This window comes from Pleurodeles waltl, chromosome 6 (assembly GCF_031143425.1).
Source record: "Pleurodeles waltl isolate 20211129_DDA chromosome 6, aPleWal1.hap1.20221129, whole genome shotgun sequence".
NCBI classification, from domain to species: Eukaryota; Metazoa; Chordata; class Amphibia; order Caudata; family Salamandridae; genus Pleurodeles; species Pleurodeles waltl.
The window spans coordinates 13,522,596-13,544,350 of NC_090445.1; the positions used below are offsets into that span (position 1 = coordinate 13,522,596).

The window sequence follows — 21,755 nt, forward strand, 5'->3', positions numbered from 1 at the left end:
AACAGCAAGCTGATTGTAGGAGAGTCCTACAACAGTTTCCTGAACTCTTCTCCTTAACCCCTGGTCAGACACACCTGTGTACCCATGATGTGGACACAGGAGACAGCATGCCTGTCAAGAACAAAATCTTTAGACAGTCTGACCATGTTAAGGAAAGCATCAAGGTGGAAGTCCACAAGATGCTGGAATTGGGAGTAATTGAGCGCTCTGACAGCCCCTGGGCTAGCCCAGTGGTCTTAGTCCCCAAACCTCACACCAAAGATGGAAAGAAAGAGATGAGGTTTTGTGTGGACTACAGAGGGCTCAATTCTGTCACCAAGACAGATGCTCATCCAATTCCAAGAGCTGATGAGCTCATAGACAAATTAGGTGCTGCCAAATTCTTAAGTACCTTTGACTTGACAGCAGGGTACTGGCAAATAAAAATGGCACCTGGAGCAAAAGAGAAAACAGCATTCTCCACACCTGATGGGCATTATCAGTTTACTGTTATGCCCTTTGGTTTAAAGAATGCCCCTGCCACCTTCCAAAGGTTGGTGAATCAAGTCCTTGCTGGCTTGGAGTCCTTTAGCACAGCTTATCTTGATGATATTGCTGTCTTTAGCTCCACCTGGCAGGATCACCTGGTCCACCTGAAGAAGGTTTTGAAGGCTCTGCAATCTGCAGGCCTCTCTATCAAGGCATCCAAATGCCAGATAGGGCAGGGAACTGTGGTTTACCTGGGCCACCTTGTAGGTGGAGGCCAAGTTCAGCCACTCCAACCCAAGATCCAGACTATTCTGGACTGGGTAGCTCCAAAAACCCAGACTCAAGTCAGGGCATTCCTTGGCTTGACTGGGTATTACAGGAGGTTTGTGAAGGGATATGGATCCATTGTGACAGCCCTCACTGAACTCACCTCCAAGAAAATGCCCAAGAAAGTGAACTGGACTGTGGAATGCCAACAGGCCTTTGACACCCTGAAACAAGCAATGTGCTCAGCACCAGTTCTCAAAGCTCCAGATTATTCTAAGCAGTTCATTGTGCAGACTGATGCCTCTGAACATGGGATAGGGGCAGTTTTGTCCCAAACAAATGATGATGGCCTTGACCAGCCTGTTGCTTTCATTAGCAGGAGGTTACTCCCCAGGGAGCAGCGTTGGAGTGCCATTGAGAGGGAGGCCTTTGCTGTGGTTTGGTCCCTGAAGAAGCTGAGACCATACCTCTTTGGGACTCACTTCCTAGTTCAAACTGACCACAGACCTCTCAAATGGCTGATGCAAATGAAAGGTGAAAATCCTAAACTGTTGAGGTGGTCCATCTCCCTACAGGGAATGGACTTTATAGTGGAACACAGACCTGGGACTGCCCATGCCAATGCAGATGGCCTTTCCAGGTTCTTCCACTTAGAAAATGAAGACTCTCTTGGGAAAGGTTAGTCTCATCCTCTTTCGTTTGGGGGGGGGTTGTGTAAGGAAATGCCTCCTTGGCATGGTTGCCCCCTGACTTTTTGCCTTTGCTGATGCTATGTTTACAATTGAAAGTGTGCTGAGGCCTGCTAACCAGGCCCCAGCACCAGTGTTCTTTCCCTAACCTGTACTTTTGTATCCACAATTGGCAGACCCTGGCATCCAGATAAGTCCCTTGTAACTGGTACTTCTAGTACCAAGGGCCCTGATGCCAAGGAAGGTCTCTAAGGGCTGCAGCATGTCTTATGCCACCCTGGAGACCTCTCACTCAGCACAGACACACTGCTTGCCAGCTTGTGTGTGCTAGTGAGGACAAAACGAGTAAGTCGACATGGCACTCCCCTCAGGGTGCCATGCCAACCTCTCACTGCCTATGCAGTATAGGTAAGACACCCCTCTAGCAGGCCTTACAGCCCTAAGGCAGGGTGCACTATACCATAGGTGAGGGTACCAGTGCATGAGCATGGTACCCCTACAGTGTCTAAACAAAACGTTAGACATTGTAAGTGCAGGGTAGCCATAAGAGTATATGGTCTGGGAGTTTGTCAAACACGAACTCCACAGCACCATAATGGCTACACTGAAAACTGGGAAGTTTGGTATCAAACTTCTCAGCACAATAAATGCACACTGATGCCAGTGTACATTTTATTGTAAAATACACCACAGAGGACACCTTAGAGGTGCCCCCTGAAACTTAACCGACTATCTGTGTAGGCTGACTAGTTTTAGCAGCCTGCCACAAACCGAGACATGTTGCTGGCCCCATGGGGAGAGTGCCTTTGTCACTCTGAGGCCAGTAACAAAGCCTGCACTGGGTGGAGATGCTAACACCTCCCCCAGGCAGGAATTGTCACACCTGGCGGTGAGCCTCAAAGGCTCACCTCCTTTGTGCCAACCCAGCAGGACACTCCAGCTAGTGGAGTTGCCCGCCCCCTCCGGCCAGGCCCCACTTTTGGCGGCAAGGCCGGAGAAAATAATGAGAAAAACAAGGAGGAGTCACTGGCCAGTCAGGACAGCCCCTAAGGTGTCCTGAGCTGAAGTGACTCTAACTTTTAGAAATCCTCCATCTTGCAGATGGAGGATTCCCCCAATAGGGTTAGGATTGTGACCCCCTCCCCTTGGGAGGAGGCACAAAGAGGGTGTACCCACCCTCAGGGCTAGTAGCCATTGGCTACTAACCCCCCAGACCTAAACACGCCCTTAAATTTAGTATTTAAGGGCTACCCTGAACCCTAGAAAATTAGATTCCTGCAACTACAAGAAGAAGGACTGCCTAGCTGAAAACCCCTGCAGAGGAAGACCAGAAGACGACAACTGCCTTGGCTCCAGAAACTCACCGGCCTGTCTCCTGCCTTCCAAAGATCCTGCTCCAGCGACGCCTTCCAAAGGGACCAGCGACCTCGACATCCTCTGAGGACTGCCCCTGCTTCGAAAAGACAAGAAACTCCCGAGGACAGCGGACCTGCTCCAAGAAAAGCTGCAACTTTGTTTCCAGCAGCTTTAAAGAACCCTGCAAGCTCCCCGCAAGAAGCGTGAGACTTGCAACACTGCACCCGGCGACCCCGACTCGGCTGGTGGAGATCCGACACCTCAGGAGGGACCCCAGGACTACTCTGATACTGTGAGTACCAAAACCTGTCCCCCCTGAGCCCCCACAGCGCCGCCTGCAGAGGGAATCCCGAGGCTTCCCCTGACCGCGACTCTTTGAACCTAAAGTCCCGACGCCTGGGAGAGACCCTGCACCCGCAGCCCCCAGGACCTGAAGGACCGGACTTTCACTGGAGAAGTGACCCCCAGGAGTCCCTCTCCCTTGCCCAAGTGGAGGTTTCCCCGAGGAACCCCCCCCTTGCCTGCCTGCAGCGCTGAAGAGATCCCGAGATCTCTCATAGACTAACATTGCGAACCCGACGCCTGTTTCTACACTGCACCCGGCCGCCCCCGCGCTGCTGAGGGTGAAATTTCTGTGTGGGCTTGTGTCCCCCCCGGTGCCCTACAAAACCCCCCTGGTCTGCCCTCCGAAGACGCGGGTACTTACCTGCAAGCAGACCGGAACCGGGGCACCCCCTTCTCTCCATTCTAGCCTATGTGTTTTGGGCACCACTTTGAACTCTGCACCTGACCGGCCCTGAGCTGCTGGTGTGGTGACTTTGGGGTTGCTCTGAACCCCCAACGGTGGGCTACCTTGGACCAAGAACTGAACCCTGTAAGTGTCTTACTTACCTGGTAAAACTAACAAAAACTTACCTCCCCCAGGAACTGTGAAAATTGCACTAAGTGTCCACTTTTAAAACAGCTATTTGTCAATAACTTGTAAAGTATACATGCAATTTTTATGATTTGAAGTTCCTAAAGTACTTACCTGCAATACCTTTCGAATGAGATATTACATGTAGAATTTGAACCTGTGGTTCTTAAAATAAACTAAGAAAAGATATTTTTCTATACAAAAACCTATTGGCTGGATTTGTCTCTGAGTGTGTGTACCTCATTTATTGTCTATGTGTATGTACAACAAATGCTTAACACTACTCCTTGGATAAGCCTACTGCTCGACCACACTACCACAAAATAGAGCATTAGTATTATCTCTTTTTGCCACTATCTTACCTCTAAGGGGAACCCTTGGACTCTGTGCATGCTATTCCTTGCTTTGAAATAGCACATACAGAGCCAACTTCCTACACGCTGTATTTTGGCTAATTCCTTGGTCTCCTTTAGGAGAACCCACAAACTCTGGGTACTTCTAGAATCCCTAGAATGTTGGGGAAAAAAGGATGCAAATTTGGCGTGGGTATCTTATGTGGACAAAGTTATGAGGGCCTAAGCGCGAACTGCTCCAAATAGCCCTGAGGTGGAAAAGGCCTGGCAGCGAAGGGGTTAAGACAAAGAATACCTATTTCCTGATGGATACGTCTACCTGGGGATTCCTCACCTTTTGAATATCCCCAATGCGTCAGCATTCCACAGAAACTTTTCTTTACAGCTCTCCCATGTCAGCGAGGACGTCACATCTCCTCATGACGTCACCAAAGCCATAAAAAGCCCTCATTGGTGTACTGTCGTCAGTTCCCTTATTTCCACGACTTTGACATGTAACTTTTTTTTTAACTAGGCTCGCCATAGCATAGGACTCCTGCAACAATTTTTCAAAGAAATTGCAACATCGTTGCAGAAAAACTGTCTCCTCCAAAGAAGTCAGGGTTCAAGCCTTTCAGGGAATGTGAGGTTGAAGTGGTCTGTTCCTCATGAAGATTTCTTTGGTGTCTTAGTTCGGACTACTATATCGATGGCTGATCATGCCAAGAGATGAATCCCACTGCTTTGAAGGAGAGAGATTAGAAGCTCTTCATGGCCAAGGAAAGAAATGAGAAGACATTGGAAGTCTTTTCCTTATTCAGAGTCACCACCTCCCCATTCCTCGAAGTCATCGAAAAGGAAGCATAAGAAGAAGCGGCTTCATAGAGGAGTCTGAGATCGGTGTCTCCATGTCCGAAGTTACCAAAATATAGACGTGAGGTGGCTCCGGCCTTGTCTCCTGCAGCCAGTTTGGCATTGAGTCCAAGACAGCTTCTGATTTAACCTGGAAGTCCTGATCGGGAACCAGAGGAAGTTCCATTTCCAGCTCCTGCTCCACTTCCAGTCCCTTGACAAGAGCAGGAGTATCAATCTTTCGTGACTCCAGGGTCTGACCCATTGAATTCCTTGAAAGCTACCTACAGCATTTATTCCAGGGCAAGAACTCCATCTGGTGCACCTATGGGGCCCATGGGTCCGCATTCCTAATCTTTGGGTGGTGTTTAGGCGCAGTACCAGCGTGTGCGTTTGTGCCAATGGTGCAGACATCCTCTCCTCTGAGGAATGTGACTCCTTTGCCAGTTGAAGTTCAGCAGGAATCGGCCGTGCCGGTTGCGTCCTTGTCGGCTGTACCTGCACCGGCATCACTTGATTAAACCCCAGTACCTTTAGCTGCTTGTACACAGATGCTGACGTCTCCGTTGCAGATGTCTCCATCATCTGTACTGGCTTCTCTGACACCATTGTTGAAGTCTAAACATAGGTCTCGAAGGGAGGGGCAGAGGCTTCTGGAAGAGGAGCAGTATTTTTTCAGAGAATTAGACCCTGATCTGGAGGAGGGTGAGATTGCCTCTTTGCATCCAGAGTTTGAAAGTCTGGAGGTAGCCAATGGATTAGGCACTTCCCCCAGAGTGGGAGTTGTCGCCAAAGTGCATTCCTCCTCCAGAGGTGACTTTGTACCATTCAGTGATTAGGAAGGCAGCTGATATGTTGGCATTGCCGATTCCTTCGACTGAACTCAAGTCTAATTTGCTTACTGAGGTACTGCATTCTTCTACCTCTTCATCAGAGCTTTCATTACCTTTTAACGAGGCGTTTATTGAGCCTATTCTGGTGATATGGCAGAAGGGTGTCGTCCTCTTCAGTATCTAGGCCCTTTGCAAGGAGATCTAAGCCTGCTCTGGAAGATCCTATGTTTTTTCTCCACTCATCCTTCATCTGAGAGTTTGGTAGTACAGGCTTCCTGTTCTTCAAAGTTAACTCCAGGGTCTTTTTCAACAACTCCTGCCGACAGACAAAGAAAATGGAACCATCTGCAAGTGTTTTCATATGGTAGTATGGCTTTGAAGTCAACCACCACATTCATGCTTTGATGGAATCAGCCAAATTAGTGGTCCGGAAGCTGCCTGATGATGTTCAGGGACACTTAACAGAACTGACGAATGACCGGCCTCTGCGCGAAAGGTCATTCAGTTAGGCCTGGATGCAGCTGATTTCGTGGCTAGAGCAATAGGGACTCCAGTCGCTACAAGGAGGCACGCATGGCTGAGTGGGACTTGTTTCTCACCGAACGTGCTGGCTACCCTGATGAATTTGCTGTTTGATGAGTCAAGACTATTCTGTGCTGAATTCTGATTCCGTCTTGGAGGGATTCGAGGACAGCAAGGCTGGCGCAGCAAGGCCGTGCAGTGGCAACATTCATGGGTTATTTGTCTGCCCTTTCGGCACTCCTTTGTTTCCCCGATCAACCGTCTCTGTGTAAGTCCCCCATAGTGTTATGGTTTATTAAGGGACTTTCTAACAGATACCCTCCCACTGTGTTCATTAGGCCTCTGTGGGATCTTAATTTGGTACTACCCTACCTTATGTGTTTGAACCTTTACATAGTTGTCCTTTAAGACTCCGTACTTTTAAAACAATTTTTTCTTTGCTATATCGTTGCCTAGACAAGTTAGTGAGTTGCATTCGCTTAGTATTAAGCCTCCCTGAACAACTTGTTAGTCTGATAAGTTGCTATTGAGAACCAGGGCTGCTTTCCTGCCAAAGTGGTTACTCCTTTCCACTTGGGTCAGTCTATCACCGGTCCTACATTCTGTCCTCCTCCTCAGCCATCTAAAGAGGAGGAAAGGCTTCATTGCTTGGACCCTGAAAGGGTTGTGGCCTTTTATGTGGACAGAACTCTTAATATCCGACTAGATGATTAGCTGTTTGTTGCCTATGTGGGCAAGATGAAGGGAAAAACAATACATAAGAGGACATTATCACGGTGGATCATCCTTTGCATCAATATCTGCCATGTCATGGCTCATTAGGAAGGCAGTAGGCAGTAGAGCTAATTCCTTTAGAGCTAAGTCTTCTACGTCTTCTTTTGCTAGAGGGATCCCTGTAGTTGACATATGTAAAGCAGCAACTATGGCCTTTTCACACTTTTGTGAAACACTATTGCTTGAACTCTGAAGTGAGGAGCGACGGTCTCTTTGCCAGTTCTGTTTTACAAGAGGCACCCACCTCGGCGTGCAGGACTGCTTGGGGATTCTATTCAAAAGATGAGGAATCCACAGGTAGATGTATCCATCAGAAGACCAAGTTACTTACCTTGGCTAACGCTTAGTCTGGTGGATACAGTATCTGCCCGTAGATTCCTCACTGGCCCACCCACCTCCCCGTTGCTTGTCTGCATATACCAAAAAGAAATCTATTTGTAGATTATGTATGTATTTTTCATTTTATACATATTGGTGTATATACATTTAGATTTTTGATTTAAGTTTACATTCTTATGCTGCATTCATAATGTTTGTTACACTCGTCTGCCTCGAAGGCATGGAAAAACAAATGGGTGGAAACTGACATCCTCACGCTGAAGAGGGCTTCTTATGGCTCCACTGACATCATGCGGGGCAGCGTGCAGAGATATGGACGTTATAACGTCCTTGTTAACATGGGAGAGCTGGAGCATTGGGATATTCAAAAGATGAGGAATTCAGAGGCGAATACTGTATCCACCAGAAAAGGCATTTCCGAAGGTAAGTAACTTCACTCCTCATACGGGGCCACATTTTGGAGGGGCGACCTGCTGCTTGGGTATCAATTTCTTAAGGGGAGGCTTCTGAAGTTAGAGCTATCAGTCAGAAGAGAGTTACCAAATGTAGGTAAGATTTTAGTTTTTGTTTTTTAAAAATCTTATTCCAGACTATTATTAGAGTAAATAAAATATTATCGGTGAGTCCCTCCTAAATCTATTCACTTAAGTTAACAGTATTTAGAGCAGGAAACACTTCCCTTTTCTCTGTCGAGATGTTTGCTGTTTACATTTGTCATTTTCTTTCTGTCTCCAGGTATGTGATCTTTTTACTGATGAAACTGCTTGTGGTGTTTCTAGCGTACCTTCTGTGCCGAGGTGCTTGCTTTCATTGCCAGTTTGAGAGTCTGCTATGCCTTTAGCATAGTTTTGTTGCTCATTGCGTGATGTCCTGGTACAATGTGCATGCCAGGTCGCTAACCCTGTTTTTCTGTCTCATTCTCTTGACCCTGCAGACATTGTCTGTTTTGTCACTAAACTCATTTTCCATTGTTCAGGGGATCTCTGCATCCATCCTTAAAAGACATCCTGCAGAGATTCTCCACTGAGAAGCGTTATGCTTACTGGTCGGAATACGTGAAGTCGTTGGTGTGTCATGTGGCTGAAACCGAGGGTGCGGGCTGCGCCTCGCTGCAGGAGTATCAGATGTTGATTTCAGCCTGGCGGATGCTGCTGATCGTCGCCACCAGCCACGTAAGCCCCTCCAGTCCATTTCCTCATTCCTTGTACACATCTGGGTGGAAGGGTGCAGGAGCTGAGGTTTGTCACCCCTCTGGATCAAAGAGAGTGGAGGTGTTTTGTTGTCCTACAGGAGCATGTTGTGTAACCTCATACAACATGCCTCAGCCACTCCCTGCTGTCAGTAGGGCCACTCTGTAGGTTGCATTACTGGCTGGCTCATGTTCTGTAGTGGACAGCAGTCAGTCAGATGCACTGATGCAGACCTGTGCCTTTGGTTGTCACTGTTTCATTATTTAGCTCTGAAGGGTCATGTATGCTAATTAGGAATGTTTGAAATACTCCCATAACTCGACAGCATAGTTAATTCTGCAGAGACTAACTCCTACCAACGTACTTTTAGCTACGGAGTGGCCTCTAGTGCCTAGAGGGCCTAGTGTAAGTCTGTTTTTATCCTAGTAACATTTTCTTAGAAAGATAGCAGATTGCTTCCTTTGCAAGAATGCCCACCTAGAGCAAGCACGATGGGACGCTGTATGTTTCGAAGAGCCATGAGAAGTGAGGCCATAGAGGGCTGCACCAGTTTACTGGGTCACTTGTAGATGCTCCACAATTTGAGGACCGAGAACCCTGTTCCTTTGATTACATAGAACATGCCTTGGATATTGGGATTTAAATCATAGACTATGGGGGTCCAGCAGATGCATTAGTTATTGGTGGCACAGAAAGTTAGTGGTCTCTCTTAGACCAAAAGTTAATTGGGAATTGGGAAAGGAAGTGTTTGGGTAACAGTAAGAGGCCCAGATCTTTGTTGTTGATGGTCCGTCTGTTATTCCATTAGCAGAGAGACTACCAAAGCTAGTGGTGTATCAGCTTCTACGTATAGGGTGACTCCCCAACACGCATGTCTGCTAGAATTACTCCTGGAGGTTCCTACTGTGTATCCTGCATGTCTGGAAGATTACTACGTGGTCACTGACAACAGCTTTTCGCAGAGGTTTTCTCCACAACATGGTTTTTTTTAGGGGACAGAGCCGCTTTGGCTGATAATCCTCCAGTGCTCTGGTATAAAACTTATGTAGACAAAATATCCATCTTTAAAACTCTGAATTGGGCCGAAAGTCATGAACTGATTAGTGTGACAGTCGGACATCTTTGTAAATAGGTTTTTTATTCTTTTAGTTAAATTAACTGTTCCTAATTCACTGACCTCAGAAGACAGAAAGAGTTGGATATTGCGCAGACTTAAGCAGCTTGAGTGCAGATATGGACGTTTTAATGCCCTGTACACTTGGGTTCTTCTACCTCAACTTCCCTTTGCTCTCTCTGTCAAAGGTCAGGATTTCAACTTCTGGGTGCTCGGAGTGTGGGAAAGGGGCTAATAAGAACCTTAAGAAATCATGACCAGTGAGATCAAGAGAAGTTAGTTTGTAGGGTTTTCAGTGGTGAACGACGAGCTAAGAACCTTGTGAGAATCTGCCTTCTATTCTCTTGCTTTCTTCCCTGTGACGCAGGCAGATGTGATGCACTTGGCTGATTCTGGGGTCCATCAGCAGCTGTTTCTGGATGTCTTGGAAGGGACAGAAGTACTGGTGAGTGCAGACTTTAGCTGGCCCTCCAGCCCTACGTTTAGGTGGGAGTTTGTGCCTGTGAGCTGTTCCAGCTCTGACGCGTGTTCCTTCATTCCTTCCCTAGCTCCTTGTGCCCACATCAGTGCCTTGTCTGCGCCTCGGATCCATGCTCTGCACATTAATACTCATCCTGCTGAAACAGTGGGCACGGTAGGTGTCACTCGCCACACTGAATCTGTCCTAGAGCTCTTCTTCCATTAACGCTATCAGTCTGCGTATTACATGTGCCTTAAAAGTGTGTTCAGTTAAACAAAAATACATGAAACATAATCTGTTCTTCCTGAATTGTTGTAGATTGACTTTGTTCCATTCTTGTTCTGTGTAATAAAACGCTAAGAAGACTGATGCATGTTGCTTCTTGTAGCAAAACCGATCATGAAGTCTGTAACACCTCCTTCCTTTTGCAGTGAGTTGGGGTCTGCCGGAGACATACTGCCATCCTTAGTTCAAATTCTGGATGGGGCCCTGCAGGCCGACCCTCAGCTGATGGAGAAGACCAAAGCAAAGGTGCTGGCAGCTCTCCTCACTGTGCTTCAGAGGAGGCAGCTGAGAGGTGAGTGTCTTAAAAAGGGCGCGGAGATCCCACCTACAGACCACACTAGTATATGAACATCTGGTGTGGATGTTGGCGTGATCAAACAACACCTGGGTTGTACGCTATTACAGCAGGGGACACTGTTATCCTGTGACCACACTACTGTTGAGGCTTAGCATGGTCATTTCTATTGTCTGTAGCATTACATTTATAACCTGTAAAATACACCGATCCTGTTGATCTTCTTACTTGTTTACAAACTTATTGGGTATACATTATCCAGTTGTTGCCTCTGTGTTTTCCTCTTTAGGGGACCAAGACAGTGCTGCATGCTCTAAATTTTCCTTTTGAGTAGGAAATTTGCAGCATAGAGTATTTACTGCTATAGGATTTGCACACAACAGCAGTTACCCCTGGATAAGTCCTAATGTATTAGGGACGAGACAAGTTGGCCGACTTAAAAATTGATATGCTAAATCTACCATAGAATAACATCTAAATACATATTAATTTTAAAAATGAAGCAGCAGAACATCTATGTACCTGATTCATAAGGACACAGTTTTGTTAAAATTGAGTGAAACCTTCTCGTCATTTTTTTTTTTTTTAACTCATTCTAGCCTGTCTTACTAGAGTTGACTTAGAGGACCTTTTGCAGCTGAGTCCTGTTTGGGATTTGCCCCTATACCTGGCATTGGCTGGTTGGGAGCACATTTGATGTGTGGTGATGATTGCCACAGCTACTCTTTCTGTATTGGCCATGATCTGCTGTGGAGGATCTTGTGGACAGGCGTACCCTTCCTCATACGGTGTCCTGTACTACCTCTTTTCCTCAGCGAGTCAGATCCCACGATACTCGCAGCTGTTGCTGAGCCTGTGTGAGACTCTGCAGGATGAGGCCGTTGCACTGCTGGACCAGACGCGCCACGAGCTCGGCACCGAGGAGGCCACAGAAGACAAGGATTCCATGGAGACGGACGATGGGCTGCGACTCAAACACAAGGACCAGCGTGATGGGGTAAAACATGAAGGGGTTCTCCGTGCACCAGCACTGCATTTTCCTGCTGACCCTGTTACCACTGATTAGACACTGTAAACATTTGAGCAGACCTGCTCATGGGCAGTCATTTCAGCCTTCCTCGTCTCCTACCATTTCCACTGACTTGTTTTTTCTTGACACTTGTTTCGTCCCTGCTCTTCATTATTGCCACCTGTGAGTACCTTGCTCCTTGGCAAAATATAATTACAGGTGTTATCAGCAGCATTTTCACATGATTAGTTCTTCATTGCACCCCCCCATCTTCTGTTTGCATGTACTGATAAGGTAACCCATGTTAAACTCCTTCTGACCCGAAGATGTTTCGTGGTTTTAACCCCTTGTGACAAAAGGAAATGTTGCACGTGGAAAAAATGAGGGAGGTATGTGGGGTGTTAGTCCATTCAGATGGGTGACTAATCCTACCTGAAATTCTTGAGTTGCAACCTTGTTCTGAACTAAGTTCATTTAAAGGCAAGTCTAAATAGTTTTGTTTCCAAAGCGTCTCTGAACCACATGTAATTTTATTCCGATCGCTGGTGTCGACTGAGGGCATTCTAGCACTTCGAATATAACAAGTCCCATGATCTGGCGCCTGCGTTTGTCACCTGCTGGGTCCTTGTCTATAGGCCAGATGCTGAGCAAAGGCCTCTGGCTGGGGCGTTGTTGGATATATGCCCTATCTTCTCCTTTCCCCTTGTTAAGAATCCTGCACCCCAATTGTAAATTTTCACAGGGTCTGGTTTTTCTGCTCTTATTGTATCCACGTGTTGTTCTTCCTGATGCTCAGTTCCATGCTTACCAGGTCAATCAGGTGAAGCACAGTGAACACAGTGGCCACGTTGTAGGAGGCTGGCTCAGTATGTGGCGTAAACCTATACGTGAGGCACTCTGCACAGAGTCCAGGCATCCCTTAGTAGTAGTGTAGAAGGTTCTAGATAAACAGAGCTCTCAAAGGGTAGCTGTGGAGAGCACCTATGGCTTATCAGAGGGGGTGTAAAGCAGTTGCAATAACCACAGTCAGTCAGTGGTTTAAAAAGAACCACACCAACTGTTAGAAAAATGGAGTATTAGTTATTAACACAGGCACTAATCTAACTTTGGTATATCTCCTAACCAGAGGTATGCACACACAAAATATACTTAAGAACAGGTAGGTACAAGCATAAAATGACCTAGGTCCCTATGGGGGGGCCGAACCATATACTAAAAAAATGGGTTAAGAACAGTCCAGTCAGACAGCACTAGTACTCAAGGATCCTAAAGACTGGGGAAGTACTAGAACATCAGAGGTAAGTAGCAGAGTTTCCCCAGAAGCCCGTATGCAGGGGTGTTACTTAGCATCGGTGTCCCTGGGATAACGTGGGATAGTCTTTAGTTGGAAACAGATTACAGAAGAACCCCTGTTGGAGTAAGGAAGGTTCAAGAGACATGGATTCCAAACGAGGAGTTCCTGAGAAAAGAGGGTACAGAGTCCAAACCTCCCAGAGTCGCCCAAGTGGTGTAGGAGGGCAATGCCTGCCGTTCTTGGGAGCACTTCTCCCGAATTGCAGAGGGGTCAGTGACCAACAGGGCCACCAACAAGCCTTGGCGAATACAAGGGAAAAGATCAGCGAAGAGGTGCAGTAGATGGGACCAGTAAGATCCAAGGGACTCACCCTTCACGGGTAAGCCAGGGCCAGCCCTCAGCAGTGAGGAGAGCCTGCAGGAATCAATGGAGACCCCCCCCCCCCCCCCCCCCCCCCCCCCGAGGACCCTCTGGCAGCAGTCACAGGGAGTCATGGGGAGGCCTCAGCAGCACAAAGAAGATGGATGCCCACGTTGCAGGAGTTGCAGCGAGGACGTCCTTATTGGAGCTGTGATATGCTGGGGGCTTCTCTGAGCTAGGAGGTCTTCAGACTGAAGAGCTAACAAGCCTTGGCAACGACAGACACAATGCACAGGTGTTCCATTCCAGCAGCTCCAACAAGGGACCACCGAATTCCCAGTTGCCAAGAAGGCAGGTCAGAGCTCTGGAGAGCCACAGAACCACCACCTGTGTTGCAGAGCCTTGAGGAGTCTGTGGGACAGCAAGAACCACAAACTTAATGTCGACATTGAGTTGCCTTCGGTGCCTTCTGAATGCCCTTAGTTCAGGCAGAGTCCTCGTGACTCTGGAGGATGCACGGCCACAAAAGTTGTAGAGTCCATGCAATGAATGGGGATAAAGTCAGATGCTTCCGGGGCCTCTGCTCATCTCGTTTCCAAGATGGCAGAATCAAGAGGCCCTGTCCCTAGGGGAGGAGCTGGGCGGTGGGGTAGTCACTCCCCTGTCCTTTGTGTGTTTTGCACCAGAGCAGGAGCCTGTGGGCTCCTGCACTGGAAGAAACCGGTTTTGCCAGGAAAGTCCCCTCTCTGCTGCTCCAGCGATGTGGGAGTCTTCTTCAGGTGTGCTGCTTGGGCCTCACTGAGACTTACTGTGCCTGCTGCCAGTGGGTTGCTTGCGGGGGCTCCGACTGCTTCTGCTGGTTCTCCTGTCTTCCGAGGGTCAGTCTGGACTCTCCTCCAAGGGTCGATTCCCCGGGACCTTGCTGGTCCTCTCCAGCCCTGCAAATTTTCTTCAGCTCCAACTAATAGTTGCTTGCGCTTGTTGGTGGTCCTCCTGACCACTGACCCGTCCGCATCTGGCGACCGTCGAGGGCCAGATCCTAAGTGACTTCAGGATCGCTCTGCAGCTCCTGGACTCTGCAGCTGGCCTTCATCCATTACCGTCGTCCCGGATCTTCACCCAGAGCAGGGGTGGGCATTGCCTCCTGCCCCACCTGGACACTCCTGCTTGGACTGGACTCTGTCCCCTTCTTCCACAGGCCCTCTTCATCCAGAATCCACTGTGGGTTCCACTGGTCCGGTCCGGTGCTGTTCTTCATTGGTCCAATCCTAAGTCCCCATGTTAGCTTATGGGACGACCAGGTAGCTTACCTCTGTTCTCCTAGTCGTTGGGGGTCTTCTAGATACTCACCTCTTGGGGTTCCATACTTTCCCAGCCCTTGGCTAATTACTCCATATCGTCTGGTGGCGGACCCATTCTTGCATTCCACTATTTTAGTATATGGTTGCCCCCTTCCCCCATAAGGCCCTTGCTATTTCTTGCTTTTTCTAATGTTTTTATGCTAATCCTTCGTACCTACCTGTATATATTTTGCGTGTACTTACCTCCAGAGTGGGGCAATTGCCTAAAGTATTCTACTTCAGTGTTACTGTAATAAAGCAACTTGTACAACACCGTACGGTTCATTTCATGTGAGATAAGTTGCTGTGTGACATCTGTGGTGTATTGCGAGTGCTTTACACTCCTCCTAGGTAAGCCTTGGCTCCTCACCACAGCTACCACTAGAGAGACTTGGCTTCCCAGACACATTTACACTTACTAATAAGGGTTTCCTGGATCTGGTATAAGGTGCCAACACCATCGGTGTCCAGAACACACCAGACCAGCCTCCTACAGAAGGCTGCTTATCTGGCTACAAAAACTAAAAACCAGGGAAGAACCAGTTTCAGAGTCTGATAATGAGGACTCCTCTGTCTTCCCGAAAATCCCACAAGAGAGGTGATATCACCATACTAGATCCTCCTCAGAACAGCCCAGAAACGCCGCCAAAAAGGCCACCTCAAGGTCTTACAAAGGCTGCAGCCCTTCTAAATCCCCTCACAGGTCCAGGTCTCACTCATCTGTAAAGGAGAGAAAAGGACATCCTACCTCATCTGAAAGGGCTGAAAACTCCTCCTCTGAGCCGCATACAACACATATTAAGGTCTTGCATACCTTTAAAAAACCTTCAGCTCCAGCACTTCACTGTCGATGAGAGCACCGACGAGTTCACCACAGACGGGAGCGTCGACAAGTACCCCACCGTCGACAAGAGTGTCATCAACAACTTTGTCGACCAAGACTTATACAACGCCATCACCAACAAAGCTAACGGCGACCATTTCTTCACAGGCTGTCTGCCTCGTTTTCAACAATATCAACGGCGTCAGTCACTAAGTCGTTGATGCTCAAGATCCACCCTTCCTCGTTGTCGACAAAATAGACTACATCTCTGCTATCAACGTCTGCACCGATGACGGGCACATCCCACACCGTACTGTTGACAACCCGTCTACCACTTTGTCAGTGGCCTCTTAGATGGCCCCAGTTGACAAGTGAAACAAGGCAAAAAAAAAGCAGGAATTGATGCAGTTAATCCCTAAGCACACTTCTCCGATAAGGTGACTTCCGTCATACCAACTCGTTTGCTGGAAGGGGAATAGGACTCGGATGACGAAGGACCCAATGCGACAGCACATAGACGCTCCCAGTTAAATGTCAAATGTCCGGACTAAGATGAAGAGTATTACGGGGAATATGGTCCTCAATTCTTTACTTCTCAGGAACAGCCATATAAGGGAGTAGATTGTCTATATGCAGAGTCCCCTATTTCTGATCTACAACTCATGTTGTTGGATTATAGAAAAAGATTTCCACCCACTACAGAGAGGGTGCCTCAGGCATCTATGCCTGCTAGATCCCCAGCACCTCCATCAGCCACCCCACTCCAGAGGCCTTCATCTTGGTCTCTCACGACAATCCAATCACCCTCCACAGCTCTGCTCCATGGTCCAGATACCTCAGATGAAGAACATGAGGAAGGTAAACTCTAGGAGGATCACACAGAATGGGATGACTTCATTCTCCCTACGTCATCATCTCCTGTACCCATGCAAGTAAACTCACCTCCTAAAGACATGGGAGGTTTTCATAATTTACTTGAAATAGCCGCCAAGATATTTGGAATCCCAATCCCAATTCCAATCAAGCAGATGAACTGCGTTTTGTATGACTTTTAAAAGCTGTTCCCGAAAAGTGTACACTATCCCTGGGGTCAGTTACATCTAGAAGGAAGGGTTAAAGGTGATGCAAAACCTAGCGACAGTCACCACAGTTCTTCTGCGCTTAGATAATAAATATAAAGCCTCGGAAGATGCCCCAACCTGCCTGGCTGGTCACCCAGACTCAGTACCCTGCCCCCCAACCCCAAAACAAAACTACCCTGACCCCCCACACCCACCCCTAAAAACAGAACTGCCCCAATCCCCTGCCCCTAAAAACCAGAACTACCCCAATTCCCCAACTCGCCCCTAAAAAACAAACTACCCCCGCCCCTGCCCCAAGCCCTTAATCTACCCCAACCCTAAAAACTACCCCCAACCCTGCCCCAGCCCCACTTACCTGACCACATCCTCTCCAGATGCAATCTTCCTTTTTCTCTGCCCTAACCACACATGTGCGTTGTTCAGCACATGCGCGTTTAAGGCAGAGAAAAATGGAGCCGCTAACACAAGTGTGGTTACGTTAACAAAGTAATCGCTGTTCCGGAGTCGTCGTTCGGGATGTTTCCCCTACAGATCCAATGCACTGGACTTTGTACGTGCAGGGACTCCATTTTACCCATGTGCTGGACACAGGTCGCTACCTATGGTCCAGCTACATAATGGTAACTTCGAACCTAGTCATGTTTGGTGTCAAACATGTGGGAATCATACCCCAGTGCTATTGCCAGTATTGGTGGCATGATTCCATACACTCTGGGGGCTCCTTAGAGGACGGCCCAGTATTGCTCCTACCAGTTCAAGCAGGGGAAGGCAAAGCAAAGGATTTCCTGTGGGAGAGGAAGGCAACACCTTCTCTCTTGGAAATGGGTGTTACATGGCTGGGGACGGGTAGCCTCCCCACGCCACCGGCTTGCTTTGAAGGGCACATTTGGTGCCTTCCGTGCATAAACCAGTCCACACTGGTTCAGGGACCCCCAGTCCCTGCTCTGGTGCGAAACTGGACAATGGAAAGGGGAGTGACCACTCCCCTTTCCATCACCACCCCAGTGGTGCTGCTCAGAGCTCCTCCAGAGGGTCCCTGGGTTCTGCCATCTTGTTTTCAAGGTTGGCAGTGAAGTCTGGGAGGATCTGAGTGGCCAGCCCAGGCACTTAATGTCAGAGCCCCTTCCTGATACGTGCTTACCTGGTTAGGTGACCAATCCACCTTTCAGGGCTGTATATAGGGTCTCTCTCTTGGGTGGGTTCTCAGGTTCAGATTGCAAGATTCCAGCAAGACTCCTCTGTAAGCTTTACTTCGACTTCTGGCCTCCGGAACCGCAACTGGACCCTCCAGGAACCCACAAGCTGCAGATCCACGAGGAAGACTCTTCTGCAACTTTGTATCCAGAGTTCCTGCCAGCTGTGCAACCGTTTCCTCGCCGTAAATCCTCAGAAGACTGCAACTCTTCATCATGCACAAGAAGAAGGATTCTCCCTTGGAGTGAAGGAGTCACTCCTCTGCAACCCCAGGCATCTACAAAAAGCGACGACCGGCTGCGTGGATCCCCTCTCTTGCTGAGATGTGTGGATCTTGCATCACAGGTGGTGATCTGGAGTAGTCCTCTTGGTCCTCTCTGCCATCTGTCCAGCTTTGGTGGAGGTAAGCCTTTGCCTTCCCATGCAGGACAGTACCCATGTGCACAGCGTCTCTTGGAGCTAGAAAGGTTTGTTTGCGTCTCCTCCAACGAATCTTCAGGCGACATGCAGCTCCAGTCCCCAGCATTCCTTCCTGCAAAGGCAAATCCCAGCCTCCTACGGCATGGGATCCACTTTTGTAGTGCTGCTTGGGCTTCTTCTGTAGCTTCTGTGTACCCATCCTGCCTCTGCTCCTGTGGACTCTCTGCGACGCTGATGGTCCCTTGTGACTCGCCCCTCCTGGGTTGAGTCCTCTTGGGCCTTGCTGGTCCCCAGCAGCACCTCTTTTCCTCCAACCGTGAGTTTGCCTTTGCCAAGGCTCGTTGGTCTAAATCCTTCACCAACACCCATCTGCAATCTTCCTTCCAGCGTGGGACTCTTTCTGCATCCATCAGGAACTCTTCTCCGGCTTCTGGGCTGCAGTGCTGACCTGTTCTTCTTTACCGTCGACCAACTCCTGCATCTTCAGTGTGGTGGGTAGGGGCTCCTGCCCCCACTAGACTCTGTTGTACTCCTGGACTTGGTCCCCTCTCTCCACAGGTCTTCTTTATTCAGGAATCTACCACTGGTTTTCTTGCAGCCTTCTCTGGGTGTCTCTTTTTCTTCTTTTCCTCCTGTTGGTTGGTTTGGAGATAATCCATGTTTTGCTCCTGCATTCCAAGTCGCTGGGGGTACTGTTACTTATCTTTGTGGTTTTCTAATACCCCCAACTCCCCTCTAAACATTTTATTTACCTAGGTGGGGGGTACCTTGTTAGCATTCCATTTTTTTTGTATATGGTTTGTGCTCCCCCTAGAGTCACTATTTGGTATTACTGTTTGCACTGTTTTCTAACCTTTCCTATGCCTATTTCTGATTGCTGGTGTATATACTTAGTGTATTACTTACCTCCTAAGGGTGGGGTCACCTGCCTACTGATTTGTGATAATCTGTGCCAAAAATAAAGTACCTTTATTTTTGACCAACCAAGTGTTTTCTTTAATATGTGTGAGTACTGTGTGACTACAGTGTTATTGCAAGAGCTTTGCGTTTCTCCTAGATAAGCCTTGGCTGCTCATCCACAGCTACCTCTAGAGAGCCTGGCTTCTAGACACTGCCCACACTACACTAATAGGGGATACCTAGACCTGGTATAAGGTGTAAGTACCATAGGTGCTCACCACACACCAGGCCAGCTTCCTACAAATATACAGAGCCAGCTTCTCACACCCGACCCACCCTTCTCACAGGCAATTCCTTAGATTCATGATAGCCGGAAACCACTACCAGTTTTGAGTTTTACCCTTCGGTCTGAAATCGGCCCCCAGGATATTTACAAGGTGCCTAGCACCTGTGCCTGCATTCTTGAGAAAGCACAAGCACCAAGTCTTCCCGTACTGTCAAGGCAAAGTCCTTTCGAGCAGCACAAAAATTTACAAGAATGTGTATTGCGCTTTTGGATGACTTGGGCCTCACTGTCAATTCGAAAAAGTCCAACCCACGCGGACTACGACCTTTTTGGGGGCAGGTCTGGACACCAAATCCAACATGGTGTGTCCCACAACAGAAAAGCAACAGCAGCTAATTGCTTTGTCAAAAGCCATTCAGGAAAGAAAATGCATTTCAGTACGCCTTTACAAGTCGTTACCAGGGATGATGTCTTCCTGTATCCCACTAGTACTGTTTTGCAGACTGAGGATGCCTCCCCTCCAAGAGGAGCTCAACCTCTAGTGGATTTAAGGAACAGGCGGTTTCGATGATCTGATCACTGCAGTCATGACCAAGACCCTAACTTGCTGGATTGAGGAAAAACACCTATCAATCAACCTCTCCTTCCGCCCTCAACCATCTCCATGGGTCATCACCACAGATACCTTGCTAGAGTAATTGGGAGCATGTATTCAAGATCTACAGATCAGCGGCAAGCTGCAAACACCTCTTCGGAGTTCATACGTCAACCTCATAGAGGGGAAAGCAGTTCATCTGTCCTTGCAAGCTTTCCTTCCCAGGATTGACAGTTCAGAGGTGCTCATAAGGACAGACAATACCACCACAATGTACTACCTGAACAAGCCAGAAGATAAAAGATATTTTCTCCTCTCCTGAGAAGCACTGGAAATTTGGAATTGGGCCATCACACATGGAGTGCATCTACGAGCAGAACCCGTCCCAAGGAAGCAAAACAGGATAGCGGACACACTCAGCAGGTTGAAATCAACTTGTCACAAGTGGGAACTCGATCAGCAGACAGTCAATCACATATACCAGTGAGAAACCCCCAATCTCGACCTCTTCGCCAGACACCCAACACCAAATGTTGATACTTCACAAACTGGCGTCACAATCATGGGGGGAATGCGTTTTCAATGGCATGGTGCGGAATCTTGGCTTACATCTGTAAGGAAATGCCTCCTTGGCATGGTTGCCCCCTGACTTTTTGCCTTTGCTGATGCTATGTTTACAATTGAAAGTGTGCTGAGGCCTGCTAACCAGGCCCCAGCACCAGTGTTCTTTCCCTAACCTGTACTTTTGTATCCACAATTGGCAGACCCTGGCATCCAGATAAATCCCTTGTAACTGGTACTTCTAGTACCAAGGGCCCTGATGCCAAGGAAGGTCTCTAAGGGCTGCAGCATGTCTTATGCCACCCTGGAGACCTCTCACTCAGCACAGACACTCTGCTTGCCAGCTTGTGTGTGCTAGTGAGGACAAAACGAGTAAGTCGACATGGCACTCCCCTCAGGGTGCCATGCCAGCCTCTCACTGCCTATGCAGTATAGGTAAGACACCCCTCTAGCAGGCCTTACAGCCCTAAGGCAGGGTGCACTATACCATAGGTGAGGGTACCAGTGCATGAGCATGGTACCCCTACAGTGTCTAAACAAAACCTTAGACATTGTAAGTGCAGGGTAGCCATAAGAGTATATGGTCTGGGAGTCTGTCAAACCCGAACTCCACAGCACCATAATGGCTACACTGAAAACTGGGAAGTTTGGTATCAAACTTCTCAGCACAATAAATGCACACTGATGCCAGTGTACATTTTATTGTAAAATACACCCCAGAGGGCACCTTAGAGGTGCCCCCTGAAACTTAACCGACTATCTGTGTAGGCTGACTAGTTTTAGCAGCCTGCCACAAACCGAGACATGTTGCTGGCCCCATGGGGAGAGTGCCTTTGTCACTCTGAGGCCAGTAACAAAGCCTGCACTGGGTGGAGATGCTAACACCTCCCCCAGGCAGGAATTGTCACACCTGGCGGTGAGCCTCAAAGGCTCACCTCCTTTGTGCCAACCCAGCAGGACACTCCAGCTAGTGGAGTTGCCCGCCCCCTCCGGCCAGGCCCCACTTTTGGCGGCAAGGCCGGAGAAAATAATGAGAAAAACAAGGAGGAGTCACTGGCCAGTCAGGACAGCCCCTAAGGTGTCCTGAGCTGAAGTGACTCTAACTTTTAGAAATCCTCCATCTTGCAGATGGGGGATTCCCCCTACCCTACGGTTAGGATTGTGACCCCCTCCCCTTGGGAGGAGGCACAAAGAGGGTG

The 21,755-nt window shown here is 48.4% G+C and overlaps 1 protein-coding gene across 3 annotated transcripts in view; it reads left to right on the plus strand.

Moving 5' to 3' along the window:
- The window catches only part of NUP188 (nucleoporin 188), a 642,545-nt gene that overhangs the window by 563,775 nt on the left and 57,015 nt on the right, over positions 1–21,755 (plus strand). For all 3 annotated transcript variants that reach the window (XM_069237029.1, XM_069237030.1, XM_069237031.1), the window contains exons 30-34: positions 8,325–8,520; positions 10,020–10,097; positions 10,201–10,286; positions 10,544–10,689; positions 11,508–11,689. In XM_069237029.1, the coding sequence (XP_069093130.1) occupies positions 8,325–8,520; positions 10,020–10,097; positions 10,201–10,286; positions 10,544–10,689; positions 11,508–11,689 (688 nt within the window). The remainder of the gene's footprint in view (positions 1–8,324; positions 8,521–10,019; positions 10,098–10,200; positions 10,287–10,543; positions 10,690–11,507; positions 11,690–21,755) is intronic.